Raw genomic sequence first — 22738 nt, 5'->3', positions numbered from 1 at the left:
GATTCTTGTCTCCTTGTCAAAGTGATGGGCGCAAGCGAGAACAAATTCAGATTCTAGGGCAGCCACCGGCAAAGAAGATGCGTGATGGATATGGTTGTCCAACAGCCGCTGCATATTGCTATCTTGTGGATCCTCAACCCTTTTGACAAATTCTGACATGTCTACATGCCCTCTCTTTGTATCTCTCATACGATCCAAAGGAGAGAAAACTTGGGAAGACGCAACTTCGTTTTGGTACTTGTCATATTTGTACTTCATCTTTTTTGGAATTGGTGATGACGGCAAATCTAACATTGATGGACAACCTGGAATACTGTGGAAAAGACTTAAAAGCGTTAAGGCAACATCATATTCAGCTGCAAATAACATTTTTCCTTCTTCAAATGGGAGAAACTTCGACTCTTGAACTTCACGACTTTGTGAGAGAAAGAGAGGAAATAAATGGAAATGGGGGAATCTTGACTTTGACCAATTTCGGATCTTGGGGAAATTTTCGCAAGTATACAAGTTGGAAAGGGCATACATGCAATCGGATTTTTAAAACCTGAATGCAAGTACACTTGTAAATTTGCAAATGAAGAAATGGATGGAAAATGAGAATTAGACTTGCGGAAAACGACGAAAATGGAAAGCACGGATATGGGTGACATAAATGGATAAAAATGGGAAAATTCGAGAATGTCATTTTCATGAAAATGGGAAGAACTTTTCAACATGTAATAGGGTTCTTAAAACCCGATTTTGAAAGGAAGGGTATTTCACACTTTTTCAACTTGGAATTTTAACCAAAAATGGTTAAATTCTTTAACCGTAAGGGAAGAAAAAAGATTTCCAGCCAACTTGTAATCGGGATTTAAAATCCCGAATACAAGTAAAGAGGCAAAATGGGGAAGAACAATGCAATCCAAAAATTGCATATCAAGGGGGAAAAACTCTCCCACAAAACCGATTTTTGGGACAAGAACAACATATTTACATATTTACAACTAGAAAGGAAAATAAGAAAACAAGAAAACAAGAAAAGAAAAGAAAACATACCTTGTTTCAAACTGAAAATGCCTCTCCAAAAGATGCAACAATCTTGGAACGAAGAAGACAATCAAATAAATAAAGACAATCCGCAACCCAAACCCTTGCCACGTTTTTACAAAAATGCCATTTGCATAAAAACGTGGCAGCAAATCTCCCTCTAACTCCAACGCATAAGCAAGAGATGTAAAAACGACTTGGGAGATTGCTGCTTCGTGGAGTAAAAATCCCTCAAAAAGTGGGTTGAAGGAATCACGTGGCAGGTTTTGAAGGAGAAAAAACAGCAATTTAAAACCCCCAAATGGCGTGAAAGATGTTTGCAAATGCACACAAATAGGGAAGAATCCCAAACGCCTCTCCTTCCTAGAAAATCTCCACAAAAATTTGCTTGAAATCTTCAACAAAAACGTTTCTCCTTGCTGGTCGGGTTTTTTGGAACAAATAGCAAGTTCGAATTTGCATGCATTGTTGAAAATCGGGTTTTTTGGAGGAAATAACAAGTTTAAAATGCACTTTTTCATCAATAAGGCAAAAATCGGGTTTTTAAAACGCAATTACATGTTTAAAATCCTCAAAAATGCACTTTATAGGCAAAATCGTATTTTTTGGACCAAATAGCAAGTTTTAAATGTCACTTTTCTCATTCTTAGGCAAATCGGATTTTGGAGAGAGATGTGCAAGTTTAAAATCACTTGTAAAGGGAAAATAAAATCCCTACAACAAGTTATAATTCACTTGCACACATGTAATAGGGGTTTAAAATCCCTATTACAAGCAAAAACCATTAAAGTAGGGGTTTTAGAAAAGAATTACAAGTTTACTTGTAACTTAACCAAAAAATCCATATTTTAATCAAAAAAGCCAAAAAGCATCAAGGGGGAAATAAAAAGTAAATTTCAAGTTTTTATTTTTCAATAAAGTGTACTGGTAATTAGCTAAAAATTTCCCTACAAAGACCGAAACAATGGAAATCATTAAAACTTGCAGTTTAAGGAAAATTCTCCACCTATAGTTAGGGAGAAAAAACCCGAAATTGAAGGAAAGACAGCAAACGAATCCAGAATGCGACGAAATTCAAAACGTAGTTCGAGGATGGACTGAGGATTAAGCCAGTCCAAAGATTAGTCAAAATTCTGCCTCAAGGAGCATGCCATAGAGTAAAATTTTCATTTTTTCACAAAAATTTTATGTTATGGTCCTTCATTTTTTAAAACAAAAATGAGGACAACACAAATCAGACTAAGGGAGGAAGATATACCCAAGACAGCCTTTAGGTGCCACTATGGTCATTCTGAATTTCTTGTCCTACCCTTTGGCCTAACAAATGCCCTAGCCACTTTCTAGTCTTACATGAACCATACCTTCCAGGGGCAATTAAGGAAATTCCTATTGATCTTCTTCGATGATATCCTAATTTATAGTAAAACTTCGAGGGAACGCCTAACACATGTGGATGAAGTACTAGAAATACTTGAGCAACATTCTTTATTTGCCAAATTATCCAAATGTGAGTTCGGGATGGAGGAAATCTTGTACTTAGGGCATAAAATCAATGCTCAAGGAGTTAGTGTGGATGAAGAAAAGATTGAAGCTATAAGGAGTTGGCCAAGGCCAAATACTTTAGTACATCCTAACAGGTTTCTTGAGACTTTGCAGCTATTATCGAAGATTTGTCAAAGGTTTCTCAAAATCAACCACCCCCCTAACTGATTTAACCAAGAAACAAGCATTTACCTGGAACAAAGAAGCACAAATAGCTTTTGAAAGACTCAATGAAGTAATGAGTTCCTATCCTGTTTTGGCAATACCAAATTTCTCCTCACCTTTTGAGTTATATTGTGATGCTTAAGGGGAAGGCATTGAGGCAGTGTTAATGCAAAACAAACACCCCATAGCCTTTGAAAGTAGAAAACTCAAAGACATAAAAATAACATATTTAGTCTACAACATAGTTACAAGCCTGTTGATGTGTTTTTCATGCACATGCGAACACAGAATAAAATACCAAGGTATCTTATCCTCTTTTGAACAAAGTTTCCTCGAATGCTGAAGATTTTGCCGAAGAATCAATCGAGGCAACTCCAAGATTCTTTTATGTAGGTTCTCTACTTGTGGATAAGCTCTTGCGGTATGATGTGATTTGCTGGAATCACAAGGGGACTTACGTTTGATGACCTGAGCATCTGATTTGTTGGAATCACAAGCCCTATCTACTAACTGGGAGATAAAGAAATATCAAAAGATGAAAGGCTTAGAAAGTCTAATCTAGAATGTAAGAAGATGGATGAATGTCATGTTCTCTCCTTGATCGTTATATATATATGTATATCCTAAATAAAACAATTATTATTAATTAATATAATAATTACCACAATACAAGATACATTGAACCTAGTAGGGTCAGCCCCACACACTACAATACAAGATACATTGAACCTAGTAGGGTCAGCCCCACACACTACAATACAAGATACATTATATTTATTGCTCATAGGGCATGACTAAGACCGATAGGCCAATTAGTCACACACACGTGCTAGGTCGGCCCTAGAAGGGATCCAACCTAGCTATCACATCAACACCCTCGATGCTAATGTAACCTTTCCATCAGAGTTGTTACCTCGTCCATCTTTGCTAGCATCATGCTGACATCATCTCTATGCAATGCTAATGTTATCATATTTTCAAAATCCCTTGTTGACATCACTCTTTGGCATTCAAATATTTTCTACATCTTTTGAGATAGAGGATCAGATCATTCATTCTCTAATACTCTCTTCCATGCTCCTTTGACCTTTGAACTCTAACTCCCACTTTGATATTTCCTAAGACTTTAGATTCAAACTTCCAACCAGCCCTTATTCCAAGTACACATTTTTTTCAACCCTATGACTCCATCATTCTTTGGTAAAACCCTTTGGAAGCTGACTTTTGAGCCTCCCAATCCCAACATCCCAATCCTTTGTTTCTTGTTAAGGTTCCTCCTTCAAAATTCGCCCATTCAACATCCCATCCTTGCATGACTTCCTTGTTACCTCAAAGTACAACACTATGACCACTAGTTTTTCGACATTAGTTCCTCCCAAACTCAAAGGTCCAACAATCCCACCTAATTTTCACTAATTGCTTTGTAACTCGCCAAGACAATCTAAAAAGCCACATGGTCACCATATAAATAACCGACATGACATATAAAGGGCATCCCTTATGCAATCGTGATGATAGCTAGAGCACAACAAATCTTCATGATTCTAGATTTGCATGTGTCCCCTTTCGTAGCTCATGATACAAGTTGCAAATCTTAACATTCACATCTCTCATCGATTCAAATAGTTGATCATTCTGCATTTTCACATCACAAAGGTGTCGAGCATCCTAGGGTTTCCACAATTGCTAATCAATATGCCATTAACATTATCGTTCAGAACTTGCAGAAAGGTAGTTTTGGATTAAGGCAAAAACAGGTTTTGAAGGGGCCCTGAAACCCTTAACAAAGAAGATTCTAAAAGGTTTAGAATCAAAGTTTCAAAACACTTGCAGAAAGGTAGTTACCACTATCATATATCCATATTTATATGTCTCCTTGATTAGTTGCAGATATTTTGATAGATTTCAAATAGAAAAATATGCCAACTTTCTTCTTGTTTTAAGTTATTTCCTCACCACATTCGAAGGTGTAAATGTAAAAGAGATTTGATAAATGTCATAGCATTAAGTTTTGTGTCAGTCATTTCCATGTTGCATGAGAATGTTTGTGATTTTAACGAAGGATTATTAAGTAAATACATTTGCATAATAACATTTTTATTGCAACTTCTTGTTTAATAATTTTATGCTTGTATATGACTCTATTACCCAATAAGGCACCAATCTTGAACACTAAAACCATCCACATCATCTTAAAACATAAAATCAATAACCAATAGTTTAGAAAATAGCAAAAGATAAATGTATGTTGTGCATGATTCAATTTTAAAAAACCAAGGAAAGCCTAACTTTTACATACTCAAAGAACCATGTTCAATATACCTATACTTTGCCAATGATTGTAGTAGTATAGATGAAACTGTCACAAAGAAGTGCAGCACTGTAACCATCTATCAATCATGTCCAAAGTATTTATCAGGCATATAGAGGTTATAGCAACTAATCACTCTTCACCTAGTGACAATTATTGCAGTCAAGTGTGTTGTCGGGTACAACTATTGTTTGTAATTTTGATTGTCCATTTTGTTTGATTTGAATTGTTATTAAGGCATACCTCAAGGAATGCCCTTCCAAGTTTTAGCTCATCTCAGGGAATAGGAGAGATTACCCCCTCTTAGAGTTAGCCTTTAGCCATTCTAAGTTTGTTGATGATATTATGTTTCCCCTCTTGAAGTCAATCCCCTAGCTTTGAAGGAGAAGAAAAACTCTAAGATCAAGACAGAAGTTTTGGGACCTAACATGGAGCAAAGTTTAATCTAAAGCTTTTGCTAACCAAATTTAAGATGGCCAACAAAGTCACTATGTCTGACCATATAAGAAATCTAAGATCTCTTATTAGACAAGTACTAGAAGTCAATTCTACCACTAATGATTAGCATGCCAAAGTCATTTTGTTAAAAAAAAACTCACTTTAATATTAGCAATGGCATTTTACTTTTAATCAAATGCCTTCACAGACTCTAGAAGATATGATTTTAGCACTTTTAGCTGAAGAAAAGACAACAATTCCAAGAGATATAGAAGTTGATTCTCAAAGTGAGAGTGCATTAAAATCAAGAAACAGTTATAGATGACTGCAAGGTTGAAAAACTCTTACCTGGCAATAACTCTTTTGGCCCAAAAATTTTGAAAAATCGGGACTTGGCAAAAAATCGGGAAAAAATCGACAATAAATGGGCAAATTTATTGAACATTTGAAAATATATAATTTCTTAAAATATTCTTAATAAAACACACATATACACTAAATTTATAGAACATAATAACATATTACTGGTTTTTACTGGTTCTTCACTACACATTAGGACCGACCATTTTGAACGATTAGTATGCATTCAACAGTTATCTCCTTATGAACAACATTTTTACAACCTTGATTAGGCCTATACCATATCAACTGTGTCTTGATATGCATTTTACAAAGAATTCAGAACAAGGACTGCATTATGGAAAAGTTACAAAGGACTACTAAATGTCATTTAATATTCAAGAATGAGAGTAAGTTTTATATTTTACCATTGCAGCTTGGCAACTTGCCCAGCTTTCTGTTACTAGCCAACTTGCTCTTTATACTACCGTAAAATCCTAACCAACCTACTTGTACTAGCCAACTTGCCCTTATACTACCATAAAAAAAATTAGGTTTTGACTTTCGAAACCAAAACATACTTAAACGGCGATTTTTTGTGATTTTAATCACAATTTCTCATGATTTATTTTCTAAAAAATGACGTGATATTTTCGTAAAAATGGGCATGGATTTTTTGCACGAGTTAATCGGTAGGCTCTTTGACTCGGGAGAAATCACCTAAACCTCGATTTTTTTCCAATACTTTCAACCTTGGATGACTATGAAAAGTCAAAGGAGAAATTGAATGTTACTTATTTTAGAAAATAAGTCACACAAATTGAAACCCTAGAATTCAAGCCAATGATGTTCTCAAGAGAAATAGAAAGACAAGGGATATAAGTCTAAATAAAGCTTAGCATGTATGGCTGCCCAATCATTCCGAGATTTTGTAAATCTTAACAATTATACCTTTATGGGGGTCACGACACAATTAGATGGAGCATCATGGATGTAGCTTAACCTTGATGGTAGTCAAATAATATTGGAGATTTGTAATTCAATAGTTTAGAGAGGTGGAATATAAAAAACTAGAGATTTCAAGGGTTTTCAGGCAGCTTGATGTAGTTCTACTCAGTCCAAGAACTACTTTGAAAGAAAAACTTTTCGAGAATATATGCTTTTATATAGTTCTAATATTTTTAGTTTTTAATTAATGTGTTTGCATGTTTTTCTCTTAGTACAATAATCCTTACCAGAGGTTCTTGGAAGTATTTTGTAATAGTCACTGTAGTGACTTAGTGGTGTGTATTATGAATCTTGGACAAGTGTCACATTTATTAATTTATTATCAATTAGACCTCTTGAACTCTATATAAGAACTCTATATAAGAAAATTAAACTCTTTGCAATTGTCACACCAATATTTACTAATGTAATTTATTGCATTATTCACTAAATACCTCAAATGTGCTTATTGCTATTTTTTAAAATCTATGTAATCAACGCAAAAACATTATATACCAAAAACAAATGAATAATCATTTTTTGTTAGATCTTATATTGGCATATGAATTCCACAATATCATGCAAAGTATCATCCAGCACATTTTCAAAATGAATTCACAGCTAATTAAATAATTACAATAAGAGAATACTCACGCCCGAGTCATTTTACCCTCTTCAAAGCAAAACTGCAAAACAAAATCCATAGGAGAGCACCATAAGAGACAATTTGATACAACTGCCTAAAAAATTATTGGAACGAAAAAGATTTATCCAATCCAAATATAGAATCAATACTAAGGTACCAATAAAAAAATGATTTAAAACCACTCACGTCTACTAACACAAATCAGTGATAGAATATTTTCAAATGCACTAAGACAGATTTACCAAGATAAGTTGGCAATCAAATGCAAGAATATGATTAATTTAAAGTTCGAATTTAAAAATTAACATGTCAAAATATTACTAGTCAACTATACTACCATATACTTATAAAAATGTAGGTGAATTGGCAAGGGCTATGAGATCAAAAACGAGGAACATTTAAGTTTGAAACAGTATGTATAGGATGAAAATATCAGATCCACAAGTTGGCTAAGTGTCGATTGTACTCTTGGTGTAGATGGATTGGCAAGGTTGACGTATGTATGAACTTGAAAAAAAACGATGAAAAGCCGATGGATATAGACATTGATCGATGTGTAAAATATATTGAACAAACCCTGTTGTTCACACAAAGATCTCATAACATCAAATTGGTGTGATGGCTCATTTATGACATAAATAATAACCTTTTACAGTTTTCCTTATCTGTCTAGCTCTAGCAACAAAGATAATTAGAGTTACAATAATAAGTGTGATCCAAAAACTAAAATGTGGATTAGAAATTATACAAACATGTGCATATTATAGTCGTAGACATTCAAGTGTGCATTGAGTAATTATTTTACTCGATTAAGTATTGAGGTATGAACTATTGTTCCCCAATGATAATAAATTTGAAGACATGTCTTCTTTTTATAACATGCCTCCACACAATTTTGTTCTTATGGTCAAAATCATAACAAAACATCCATGTAGGAAGACTAATTAATAGGCATTATTAGCATGAGGCTGGCATTCCTAGATAGCAATTCCAGCAAAATCTCCTCCAAAATAATATGAAAACTCATCACAAGTGAATTTGAGTTAGCTGATATTTCTTACCTGATTGTGAAATATTATTTTATGTATTTGATGTGTTACAACTTACAAGTAATTCACTTTACATCTTCATCAACCTTGCTCAATCAATGAAAACCACAATTTGTTGACATTTGTGACACCATTCCTATGTCTAGTTATGGAAAAACATCAAACATGGGCAAATGACTAGGAGCAAGAATATGTGATACCCATTTGGCCAAAAAGAAAATGAGGAAAATACTCTAATTCATGTTGCACAAATCATAGAATATACTTCTTCTTGCAACTAATATAATTGATATAAACCTAAAGAAACACAAAATAAGCCAAAAAAAAAAAATTATAAAATACAAGTGAAATACATTCTTCCATAGCATACATTACATGGATGTACAATTATGAGGGTGTGTACTGGTAGGGTAAGGCTGAGCACATCCAAAATTCTAAAAAGAAAAAAGGAAAAGTTACTAAATACACAACTAGAAATATTTATTAAGGTGAGTGATTCTTGTCATTTATTTGCCATTTAGAGGAATTGGTAACAAATGTATACATTGCACAAAGGACTTTGTCTTCAAAAACTATTTGGTTCATGCTGATAAAAAAAATTTGCAATCGACCCAGTAGATACAATTTTGCTTCTTGTGATCGGTGTATGCCCAAATGCGTATCCCTAACCAACAATTGTTAAAATATGGAATGGTAGATAGAAGAGCAATCAATAGTTCCTCCTCCAAGTGAGATGCCCTATTCAATCTAATTTGTCTCACATTGCAAATACCATAGATTCCTAGTTACCTTGGAAGATCTATGAAAAATTGAAAATGCATTGGGCATAATCACTTGGACTCTAGAGAGCACTATAATGCACATTTGTAAACGATTCCATCTTATAATGTTTGAAATCACTCCTTGTAAAATAAATTCAAACACACTTACCAAATTGAAAAGAATGAGGAACCCAATAATGGTCATGGAGTTCCTTGAAATTTGAGTAGGGTTTGCTACAAAATGTTAGCAAGAAGTTTCACAAGCTTCTACAAAAAGTAGAAGGCTTTGTCTTGATTATGTTTGCAAAACGGTTTTAGTATTCGACGATTAATTATAAGTAACAAAGATCCAAACTCATAACAAAATTCTAAATGAAAATACTCTTTTAAGGGCATAAGAGGCATGATTCTAGATACAATTACCGATAGGTACATAGTTACATCACTTCCAACAATTCAATTCAAAGTACATAGAAGAATAAATTAATAACCTTAGAATTACCATGAGTCAGTGGATGAAATAAAGTAGGGAGTTGCAACTTGACAACCTAGAAGATTGCCAAAATTAACACAAGAATTGTGAGTTGTAATCAGAAATGATAATTATTGGCAGCCTATATTTGGCTAAAACGTGCTTGACAAACATGTCAGAAGCCTTCAAATATTAAGTTTAATTCGTGCACAATGAAACAATCATCATCCTTAAGAACAAGAGGTCAGAAAAAATTCAATCATCTTAGTATTAACTTGCAGACATACCATTTTGGAAATCCATGGAGACGAAGTTCGATGTTCATAGAGGAACCAAAATCCATTGATCCAATTACAACTTCAAATTGAAAGGCTTAGATTAAACTCAAAGGCAGCATCATCAAATGATTACCAATAGAGTAACATTGAGGATGTTGCAAGGTCTTTTGTACATCAACATGCTCACTATTGTAGGATGAATGAGCCTCCTTTAGAAAAAGTAAGCAAACTGGCCAAACACAATTAAAAGCTGATTTAACATAAGCAACAACCTAAACTTAAAATTGTCATTAAGAAAATACATTCATTTGATTTCTAGAAAATAAAAGGCATCAACAAGAATAAAGTGTGATCAAATATCATAAAACCTTCAATTCATTGTAAAAAACCTGATGAAGGTCGTGATAAGCTGATAACTATGCCAAGTGATTTTACCAATAAATAGCACCAATGAATATGAATTTGGACTAATGAATAGATTTCCCTTTTGGGGTAATATAATTCAAGTTAGCTTGTCACAAGACAGACCTCTCAATGATGACATAGAGTATCCTCTCTACTTTAGTATTGTGTCAATGGCACATTGGAAATGTTAATCTCAAGCTCAAATTACTTCTACAATGTAGGGAGGGCAAGCAATGAATTTGAGAAAAGAGTCCTAAAAGGAAATTTGATATTTTGATGTAGCATATTGCAAACAATAAGTACCAAAAACTCCTAAATGATACCAAGAGTAACAAAAATATGCAAATTGATATGCCCATTGGCATTTTAATTCACACCTTTAAATGCAACACAAAATTGAAAGATATACAATAAACTAGTTCTATGACTAAGTTGTGGGGTACACCAAAACCGGGTCCCATACCCATTCTGGGAGTGTCCCAGCATGGGTACACACACAAGCATGCCCGAGGACACCCACAGAGTGCCCTTAATACCTCAAGTTCCCTATTGGTATGCACCCTGACGTACCCACACAAATGGTAGATTCAATTGGGGAGTAATCTGACATGGAGGAAGGGTAAACTGACACCCTAGCACCATTAGAGTTGCCAGTGAAGGAGACAAACTCACGATTTCCATAAAACCTATCAAGTCTACAGTAAATCCTTTTATTTGATGTTGGATTGTTACACAAAGTATACAAAACTGAGCTAAAGGACTCTTCCAGATTCTAGGGGATCTACTAGGTTCAATGTCCTTTTCATTTTTACCCAAAAAAAGAGTTCATCCCCTTTCCATAATGAGTCTTTACCTCCTTTTTTATAATGTTTATTTTCTACCATATTAAAGACCCTTGTGCAAACCCAAGACCTTTCTCTATAATCATTTGAGGCATAGAGAGAGCAGATGTCCAAGGATTGTGTGTCAAGACTCGAAATAACTCAAACTAGTCTACTAGAAGGCGTTGAACCCCATTAACCAATATTGTTAGTCCATTTAGGATGGATTAAGATGGTTGTTCAACATTTGCCCTTTTCAAGATCTATGATGAACATTTTAGAAATATTCCATATAAACTTGAGGACATTTTCAGCATGGAACCAAAAAACTTTAACCTCTTGCAACCAAAGAGGGTCTAGATAAGATTTGTTTCTGCAGTAAGATCTGACAACATACTTTTTGTCTAAAGATTCTAACCCCCTAACATTCCAACTACGGATTTTGAATGAATAAATGAATGATTTTTAAAAATGTCCATGAGACCATCAGTCTATGAGACAAAGAGCAGCATTAGTAACAATTTTCAGGTTCTTTTCATTATAAGCTCTTTTGTTGTCGATCTTGATCAAGAAGCCTACAATTTTGTAAGTCTCACCTCCTCAAATAGCTCATTTAGACTGCTCACCTTCAAATTGTCCTCATATTGTTTACGGATATCCTCAAATGCAGCACACTCAAAGATGAAGTGACATTTAGTTTCCACCGCACCATTATTGCAGAAAAGAAAAGTTCTTTCCTTCCCACTCCTCTTTAGCAACCGTCCATCCACCCGTCTCACATCTAAGATGGTGGGACCAGTTCTAATCTAAGCAACTAGAAGTCTACCCTTTTCCTTGATTGCCACCCTATCTTTCTTTTTCATTATGCTCTCCCAATGGGTTTAACTCTTTTTCAAATTCATTAGGGTTAGGGGACGGAAGACTCTTTTGGTTCTAATATAACCTATCAAAGCACTTTGGGATTTTGTATTCCTTTCCTTTCATAGACACTTTTTTCTTTGAGCTAGAGTCAAAGGGTTTAGGTTTGTCATAAGTTTCATGTTTTTAATGTGCTCCTTCCCAGACTTAGATTTGTACAAGGGGATAGACGTATCAATATCAGATCCCGAATACAATGGATTGTAACAAGAGAGTACCATTTACTTACCAAGGGCTTCGTCCCCCAATTTGATTAGAACCATTTACAAAGTCTCCATCTACCACGCCTTGGTCGATGGAGATCAAATTTTGTCTAACTTTGTCTACTCTAGCTTGAATGGTTTCAATGGCTAGTTGTTGAGCATTTTTGGAACAAGAGGGAGGATTATATTTTTTCTTTGAGGCCCTAATTGAGGTATTCTTGGGAACAAAGGAATCCAAGGCTCTAATTACCTGAATTTCCCCCTCAAACAAGGGGTCTTCAAGTGAAATACCAATATCTTCTACCATAACAACACCTATGTGTTCCTCAAAATTATGAGATTTTTCATTGTTCTCCTACTTTATCTTTTTCCCTTCATTTGAGACATTTAGAGGGGCAAAAGTATCCTCCATATTTGAAGAGTTAGTCTCTTCTACGCTTCCATGAGAATCTTTGAAGGCCCCAATAGGTTTAACTTTAGCTTTATGGCAATCTTTCCTGAGATGCTCGTTTCGTTTCTTCTACATCTAGAAACTTAGTGGAACATTGCATATATGATATATATTATATGGCATGACATAATATTGAAATTCTGAACTATCAACTAGCATTTAATATTTATCTTTATCACTACCATTTTGACATTTGGCATTGACCAGTGACGAAGTACCATACTATCAAATATATTTATAATTCTATATATTTTTTAAACCTTTTGTTTTATATATATATTGCATAGTTGAAAAACTCGAACTCGGCAATGACTCGGCAAGCACAAAATATTTAAAAAACTCCAGACTCGCAAAAACATGAGGAAAAACTCGGCAATAACTCGGCAACTTTATCGAACATTTGAAAGTATATTTTTTTAGATATTCTTCAAAAACACACATTTACATAAATTTAATGTCATTAAATTTATTTTTAATTATTTTAGAATAAACATATATTAATAGAAAACTATTTAAGTCGGGGTTAACCCCGCAGTGCAACGGCAAGTTGCATCCCACTGTTGATAGTGGATCTTTGGTTCGAATCTCTGCCCGATTGATGTCCCCTGCGCTGGTGTCCCCCTGTTCGTGCCTTGGTGTGTGCTTGGACCGTCGTTCTGTTTCCTCCCCCTGCGATTGGTGTTTCTCCTGTTGATGGCGTTAATGCCCCTGTTTGTTCGCTGGTGATTTCGGTGTTGACTTCCAAGCTGACCAGACCCGTGACTGTTGGATGGCGGTCATCCGGTGTGTTACTTCCTCGGTGCAGTTGCATGGATGCCCCTGCCACAACCTGTTCAAACCCGCTGCTAGTTGGAGTGATAAGGTGTTCAAGTGGAGGGATAAGGAGTATATACGGAGTGATAAGGTGGAGTGTGGAGAGATAAGGTGCAGGAGATATAAGGCAAATGGAGAGATAAGGAGAAGGCAGATATAAGGAGTATTGTGGAGAGATAAGGAGAAGGGAGATATAAGGAGTATTATGGATATGAAGGATTGATAAGTTGCATGAGACAAAACATTGGATGCGTTAATGCCTCAACATGTTCACCACGGGGATGGGGTCCCCCTTTGTGACCCCACTGGTTCATAGCTCCAGTCAAAAAGCGATTATTGTAGGGGCGAGACCCCATATTGTCTTAAGTTAGTGGAACGCTGCAAAGCAGCTGAAATTGTTAAAACCAGTTACCGATCAAAAAAAAAAAGAAAACTATTTAAGTCATAATAGTATTAATTTAACATCATCGTATTGAAAATTCATGTCTCGTAGTATTAATTTTACATTAAATACATTGGGTTTTTATGTCTGCGAGTGACTCAGTTGAGCAAATGACCCGCAAGTACTCGCAGAGTTTTTCAAGCATGATATATTGTATCAAAACATACCATACCCAAGAAAAAAATTGACATACTAGCATACCCATGTCCCGTTCCCGTACCAAAACTGGCCACTTAGTTCTTTGAAATAAAGGGCAAGCTCCCCATAACATAAAAGGGGGAAAAAAAAACTAAAGCCCTTATGGGAGCAATATGTAATTGCTATTTAAAAACAATAAAATTGTTTTATCTGATATTTAATGCATAGCATACAAAAATAAAACCTATTGTTTTGATTCTCAAGCTAGGTAACAAGGTAATTCAACACTTCCACTCCTAGGATGAGAAATTTATCTTCACAACTAAAAACAAAAAAATAGCTATCAAGTGCTCACTCTTTCCAACTAAAAGCAAATGCTAAAAACACATAGGTAGACTTCAAGAAGTAGATAGGTTAGACATACGAGCTTCAACACTTTGGTAAAATGCATTAAGGAATTACATACAATATCCAAATTCATGTTAAATTGCAATGCAAAGTTAGCAAGCTAACAAAATGCAATTTTACATACCTTATCGGACACATTATAAATTAAACACAACTTGCACTCAAACTTACAATGACTAACTTAACACCTATTGCAATACAAGGCCTTTAATAAATTCTAAGTGATATTGAACCCATAAAAGCATAATAACACGAATCATCTCAACAATTTATAAACAAGATAGGTATTACTAAATTCTATTATATGAACAATATTCAATTCCTAATTAAGTTTCAAATGCACATATTTAAAAAAATTTACAAAGTTTTGCATGAAAAAAAAAAAAAAAAAGCTACCGCTTTTACTAAAAAATGTTTATTTGCAATCATCACATATCACTTGCTTTCTTTAGGACTTTTTCAAGGAAGCAATTCTTCAAGCCTATGGATACCACATATGCTAGCTATGTTATTTTGTTGAAGAGAATGGGAGAAGTACAACAGCCTCTACAATCAATAGTGGTTAATTCAAAATAGACTAGATGGCTGGAGGCGAACACAACTAAAGGAAAAATCGTCAAAAAAAAAAATCTTGAATGACAATTGGCAATCCACGTTGAGGTAAAAGATTCTTCTTTTTTAAATTTTAACACATTATTGATTTTAGTATTAAATTTCTGATTTTATTATTAACTAACAGATTGCCGATTTTATAATTTTTATTGTTTCTAAATTACTAAGTTTCTAACTTATAAATTTAATAAAATATTATCTTTCTTTGCAGATAGATTTTCTCCATCATCTCACCTATTGTGCAGGTCACAAGATATGCTAATACTAACTCTCCTAGCCTTGGAGAGATTTATGAGACTTTTGACAGCATGCAATTCATTCCATAGCAAGGACCCCGATTAAGGATTTTATGAAGAGCACATTGGGCCCATTGTGATGCGGTGGTAGAACACTATGAACACCCCACTTCATACGACAACCTACATTCTAAATCCCAAATGGTATGTAGCTAGACCTGGGAATGTAGCTCCATCTAATGATGAAGAGATGAAAGAAGGCTTCATGAAAGCCCTCGCAAAAATATATACTAACGAGTCTAGCAAACTTAGAGCACAGTGGCTAGCTTTTTTCAATCTTCATGGCCCAACATTTAGTAGAGCGAAGGCGGGGATGGATAGAGCTACATTAGATAAATTGACCCCATTGGACGTTGTACATGACATGGCAAGGATGCACCAGAATTAAGGATGCTTGCCACCTGACTCCTTTCGCAAGTTGCTAGTTCCTTCACTGTAGATAGGAATGGGTCTACATGTAGCCTCATCCAATCAATCATATGAGGTTTAGGCTTACATCTAGATGATCGAAAAAGTCGGTGGCTACACATAGTGCCTTGCAGCACCAGGACCGACTGACTCCCGTTTCGCTAGACTCCAACTACATGTAGGGATGTTGATCCCGAAGACTACATAGGTTGACGATGAGGACGGACATGATGTATTGTTTGCGGTTCCACTTCCATTGCATTAAGATGAAATAGCCTCTCATTGTAGCAGTGACTCAAAATCCAATTTTGATCAGAGAAACGAGAATTGCCCGGACTCGCCTAAACTCGGCGAGTCTGGGTCCGAGTCATGCCTCCCGAGTCTACAGAGCTCGGACTCGGACTCGACCGAGTCCAGGAGGCAAAAAGGCACGAGACTCGCCGAGTTGGCGATTTTGGCCTAAAATCGCCAAACTCGGTGAGTCTCGTGCCTGAAACTCGGCTACAATTTGCGTTATTTCCTTCAACTACAATTTGTGTTTATGCTTATGTGATTGATGTATACTTGTGTATGTAATCAAATGAGCCGAGTTTGATGATGTTAATTGTGTCTTTCAGGTGTATTCAATAAAGGGTGCATGAAACAAGTTTTAAATCTTTAAAAACCTCTAAATTTCTTGAGTTTTTCACTTTCCCAAGTCCAGCCGAGTCTAACTCCGAGTCTCAAGTCCGAGTCCAAGTCCGAGTTCGAGTCGGCCTTGCCGAGTCCAAGTCCCGTTTCTTTGATTTTGATGCAATGTTAGGAGATGCTGATTAGGAACAACTACATATTTCTATATTTTTGTCATTTGTAGTTGAAACTTACAGCCTTTGGCCATTTTAATGTAGATTTATACAATATATATGCAAACAGTATCACTTTCTATGAAATGAAAATATCAATTGAACTCTAATATCATGTGTTGAGAATCTATGATGTATATAATGACTATCTTACCAATGCTATTATATGAATATTTGAAATTTCATATTTTTTAAAATTTACCTTATTTTTTTAATAGCAGTCCCATAGCCATCCCCAAAAAATGGTTCCCTCCCATCCCTTGCCATCCCTGTCCTGAAAACTCGAGGTAACATAGTTCTATAACCAAGAACTTATTTGATTGTTCAAACACTTCTTGAAGTAGAGGCACTATTTGCTGCCTAAATAATTTGTTCTATTCATAGATTATCAACACTACAGTTTATAAACAGCCAACGTAAGTTGAGCCACAAGCATATGAAACTGGTTGAATTCATTCAAAGTTATTCATGCATTTTAAAGCACAAAAGTGGTGGATGAGATAGAGTAGCTGATGCATTAAGTACAAGTTTTTATTGAATAAACTTAGAGTGGAGGCTGTTGCATTTGATTCCAAGCAGTGTTTGACGAAAAAGCGTTTCCTCCTCCCCAAGCCCAAGTCCCCCCGTCTCCGAAACTCGTCCCCACAACTTTTTCCCTTTGTCCCCCCGTCCCCAAAGCCCATCCCCGCATCCCCCTGTCTCCTTGTCCCCAACAGTCGTGCAACACTAATTCCAGGTGAAACTTATAAGGATGGGTCCAATTATAAGATGTGGACAATGTGAAAAAAACTCAACATTGATGGAACGCTATTGTAATGTCCCCTAATGGGACCCTCTTATATTTTGAGCTAGAATCACAATTTTAGTGCATAGTAAATACAATAGAGGAACACTATTGTCAACTAAAGCTTGATTTGCAACCTACAAACAAGTAAGTCAACATTTCCATTATGCTATTGCCATAACCCTCTTTTTAGACCTTCATTAGACTTGCTATTATTATTATTATTATTATTATTATGAGCAATGTTAGTTACAGATGAAAAATTTAATAAGGGTGAAATTAGTTTAAAAAGAATAATTAATAAGTGGTGACTTGCACGTGAGGTCATAATTTATTTGGAAATTATTTATTTCCTCGATATTATAATTGAGCACATGGTGTAGGAGAAATAAGAAGATTCTAGAAATGAATTCAAAATCAGAAATGCATGGTCAAATGTAACTACCACTATGACAAGTTGTAAGGAATATGTCTTGCATGAAAATATTTTTGGGAAAGAATCTCAAATTCAAATTTCAAATGCATGGTCAAGTGTAACCCAAATTTCTTATTTTCTCAATATGTTAATTTAGCACATGTCGTAGGAGGAAATAGAAGTTTCTAGAGGTAAAATTCAAATTGCATATTCTTGCATGTAACTCCTCCACTAAGTGATCAATCAATTTTGCATGAAATCAATTTTGCATGAAACCAATTTTAGAAAAAGAACCTCCATTTTCAGTTAATTATCTTGATAGTGGAATTGGTGCATCTTTTCTATATAATGTATGCAAAGCTTTCAAAAAGGGAGTTCATAGTTTGGGGATAAAAAGAAATTTTCTAGTGTTCTTGTTCTTGTTGGTAGAAGTAGAATTTGGTAGTAACTTGTATAGTAGGTTTCTTTTAAGTTTGGTTGAAGAATTTTTCATGAAGTTACAAGGAAGGATTTAAGAAGGATAGCTGGAAGATTGGAGAGGATTCAACATCAAGCTTCAACAATCCAAGTTCTCCTCTCTTGCATTCTCTCATTTGCATGTGTAAAATTTGTATTTTTTATATATAGATTTTATCTCTCTGGAATCTTCATTTATATAAAATAATTGCTCATGTTAATTGTTTAGAAAGATTAATCAAAAGAAAATCTATTTTCATTAAAAATAAATAAAAATTTTAAATTTTAAAAATTAAAACAATAAAAAATAATACATTGATAAAAGTTCTTTTTCAAGAAAATGCATATGAATATTTCTTTTTATATATTTAATCTCTTTTAGAGAAAAAGAAAGAAAAATCAGAACTTTGTTTTTGCTTTATTGAATTTTAAAATCTAGAAAATGGATCTTTGTAAAAAAAAATCTTATTTTCCATATGTAATTATCTCCCTGTGAATAAACTTATCTTTCTGTGAATATAAGTTGATCATCTGTGTATAAATCTTTTTTTTTTAATTACTTTCATGTGAATAAACTTATTTCTGTGAACATATGATCACCTATGTATAAATCTTACTTCTCTTATTTATTATTTTTCCGTGAATAAATATTCTCTCTATGAATATAAATTTATTTGTCTGTGTATAGATCTTTTTTTACTCTTTTTGTGAGCATAAAGCATAATATTGTTCCTCTGTATAAACATCCGTGAATATAATCTTTCCTTCCCTGTAAATAAATTTGACTCTCTCTCTCTCTTAATTAATTTAATTGTTTTTCTGTGAACATATACTTGATCATCTATTCAAGAAAAATTTTATCTCCCTAGGAACATGTGTTTTTCTTTCTCCCTGAATAATATCACTTCTTTGAGAATATGAATTAATTTAATTGTTTTTTTGTGAACATATACTTGTTCATCTATTCAAGAAAATTTGTATCTCCCTGGGAACGTGTGTTTTTCTTTCTTCCTGAATAATATGACTTCTCTAAGAATATGAATTAATTTAATTGTTTTTCTGTGAACATATACCTGTTCATCTATTCAAGAAAATTTGTATCTCCCTAGGAACGTGTGTTTTTCTTTCTTCCTGAATAATATCACTTCTTTGAGAATATGAATTAATTTAATTATTTTTTCTATGAACATATACTTGTTCATCTATTCAAGAAAATTTGTATCTCCCTGGCAAAATGTGTTTTTCTTTCTTCTTGAATAATATCACTTCTCTGAGAATATGAATTAATTTAATTGTTTTTCTGTAAACATATACTTGATCATCTATTCGATAATTTTTTTATCTCCCTCGGAACATGTATTTTTCTTTCTCCCTGAATAATATCACTTCTCTGAGAAATAAAAAATAAATAAAAATTATTACCCATCCCAGAATGCGTCAGAGATAAATTTAATTTAGTTTTTTTTTTTTTCTTTCACTTATTGTTCTCTGTGAAATAATTATATCTTTCAGTGAATACATTATTTAATTCCTAAGTCTATCTTTGTTTATTTAGTTTTTTATAAACGCAGATCAAATCAATATATATAAATAAATACTTAAAAAAAATATAAATACTTATATAAATCTTTTAAGAATTAATGTTAATTAAGTTTCGGGCGTGTAAAGTTATTATGGCATCGCAACCATGTTATATCAATCAGTATAACTGTTGTTATTTTTACAATTTTGTTTTTAATTTAGTTATTAATATAATTGATATATTATATATAGTTGACTATAATAAGTTTAGGATATAAAATAATATTGGTATATGTTGTCTTAAAATTGGCACTAATTGATTATAAATAACATCTTGTTAATATTAAATTGCTTTGCATTGATTCGAGTTGAGTGAATTAAATTATAATTTATTAATTGTGTAATGAATGAATTTTAATTTATCAGAATTAATTTTTATATAGTTTGTTTACATCGTTAAAGTTTAAATTTCTTTTTTTTTTTTTGAAGCTAATAATAATTAAAAAATAATAATTAAAAAATAATAATTAAAAAATAATAATTAAAAAAAAAAAAAGAGGAGGGGGAGGGGGCTTTATTAAAAGTAAAATACAATTAAGATTTACAATTAAAATTTATTTTTAAGAAAAAAATTAAGAGGTGATTAATCCTTTAGGGAAAATGATATTTCACCAATGATACACTTATTCTACACTATTGGTTCTTTTTCTTCAAGTGTCTATTTAGTCTCCAATAGTACCTAGTAGTAAGTAGATTTTCCCAAGACATTTAATACATTTCAAATATCTAAGTTATATGTTTATTTTTTATTTTTTTTTATTTTTTTTTGGACTTTAAACTACCTTTTTGTATATTTCAAAATAGTGCAAGTATTAAAGGGCAAAAGAATTTACCTACCAAGTAAATGAGTTTAGACTCATGGTTACCCCTTTTATGTATTTCAAGCAAAATGAATTAATGTTTAGTAAAAAATCTCCTCAATTCAAGAAGTTGAACATTTGAACATACCTTTACGCGAGTTAGTTTTCAAGATACAAAGTATACAAGGCTATTGAGCGTAGACAAGCTTTAGAAGCACTCATGACTAGCAAAAAGAAGTAATCACATTTATATTGCAAGGCAATAATTTCATAGTTAAATCTTCATACAACCTGAATGGTATAATCTATTTGGAAGAACACTTGTATTAATTAAGATGTAAAGAAACCATAGTTTTAGCAAATGGAAATGGAACCAAAATTGCTATTGTTTTGCATGATATTACTAAACTAGACCTTATTATAGTTTCTTTTTCATGGTTGTATTAGTATATTACTTTAGGAGCTTTACTTATATTGGTCAATTAGCAAGTAATTAGACTCGAGCTTCTAATCTTAAGTTCAAACTTTGGTAATTAAAGTAATGTGGTTATTTGAAGCTTATTATTAAATAATTTTTTTCCCTTCAACAAGTAAATGTTAATTTCTTTTCCAAAGTCCTGTTCTTTAATCATTTAATTTTCTTTCAAGCAATCTAGTACCTTCGAGGTATTAGGATTTATGTTTAAAGTGTAATGTACATTTTTATAAGCTATCTCCTATAAGTATCATAGTTTTCAAACGAATAGTACTTTCATGCATTTAGTTCAAGTTTTAGAATTTTAATTATTATCATAGTTTTCTTTCAAGAAAATACTATTCCAATGTAGATGATTTAATTGTGTTACTTCCAATCACGCAAAAATTTATATCTTAGTTTAAATTTCAAGCAATAATTCCTTGTATATTATAGTTTCTTTTTCATGGTTGGATTAGTATATTACTTTACTTAAGATTCATAAATTCAAAGTTAAAATTCCTAGTTAGGCAACTAAACAAGAGGAGTTGAAACCAAAAACCTTAGCAGCATTCGATATCTATGGTGCCTCTGGGTCACGCTTACGGGTAATGTCGGCGTGTTGAAATACTACACTTAACGCCTAATAAAGTTGCAACAACAGCGTTTGTAGCATCGTCCCTCTAAATCGTCAGAGAGAAATAAGGATCATTTGGAAGTTAAATCCAAGGGGCGTAATCCCCCTTGGATCGATAATCTAAAAAGATAAAATCTAAAATGAATTTACATTCGCTCAGTTAAACCTCAGAAAACCCCATTAGGGTGGTTGTGTGTTATGATTTTGGAAATTTATTTTAACTTGGTGATTTCAATGATTGATAATGGATTAAGGGTGACGTATTTAACAGAAAATAGGACTTAGTTATCTTAGGCCACAAGTTGAAGGCCACCTTGAACCTTTTTCCTATAGAGCTACCATCGTGGGTAGCAACCGCCGAGAAACTGTTTGAGACATTGACCCTAGAAAGGGTTGTGTACCCACCAAAACAGTTTACATTAAACCATAGATTGGAAAACAGAACTACATACTGAGGCGCTCGGGAATGGGGTCTAGGATTTGATAAAGTAGATGGATTGCGAAGTCTCCAAATTGAAAGATAAGGGAAATTAAGGAAAAAGTAATTCAACGCATACTCGGAAGGAATCATGTATGGATTCGCTTGACTTCCTGAGGCTTTAGGCCAAATTCTGAGGCGGAATTCAAGCTTGCATTATGTTTTTTTAATTTGCTCCTAAGGACGGCAACCTTGGTGCACTCCTATAAGAGGAGAGTAGTACTTAGTGAGTGACTCAAGACCCGGATGGTCCCGATGAGTCTAAGTCTCTGGCCAGAGCACCTCCTATCCCAAGTTGGATAGATGCCTACCCCATTTGGGTAGATGCCTATCCCATATTGGATAAATGAAACCTCTTG

At 33.7% G+C, this 22738-nt stretch overlaps 1 protein-coding gene across 2 annotated transcripts in view; it reads right to left on the bottom strand.

Moving 5' to 3' along the window:
- The window catches only part of LOC131066847 (uncharacterized), a 258474-nt gene that overhangs the window by 149660 nt on the left and 86076 nt on the right, over positions 1-22738 (bottom strand). For both annotated transcript variants that reach the window (XM_058001714.2, XM_058001713.2), the window contains one exon: positions 7466-7497. In XM_058001714.2, coding sequence (XP_057857697.2) covers positions 7466-7497 — 32 coding nt within the window. The remainder of the gene's footprint in view (positions 1-7465; positions 7498-22738) is intronic.

Source organism: Cryptomeria japonica, chromosome 8, assembly GCF_030272615.1.
Source record: "Cryptomeria japonica chromosome 8, Sugi_1.0, whole genome shotgun sequence".
Lineage (NCBI taxonomy): Eukaryota > Viridiplantae > Streptophyta > Pinopsida > Cupressales > Cupressaceae > Cryptomeria > Cryptomeria japonica.
The sequence above is the reverse complement of the archived record's forward strand: the minus strand, read 5'-3'. Positions and strand labels throughout refer to the sequence as shown.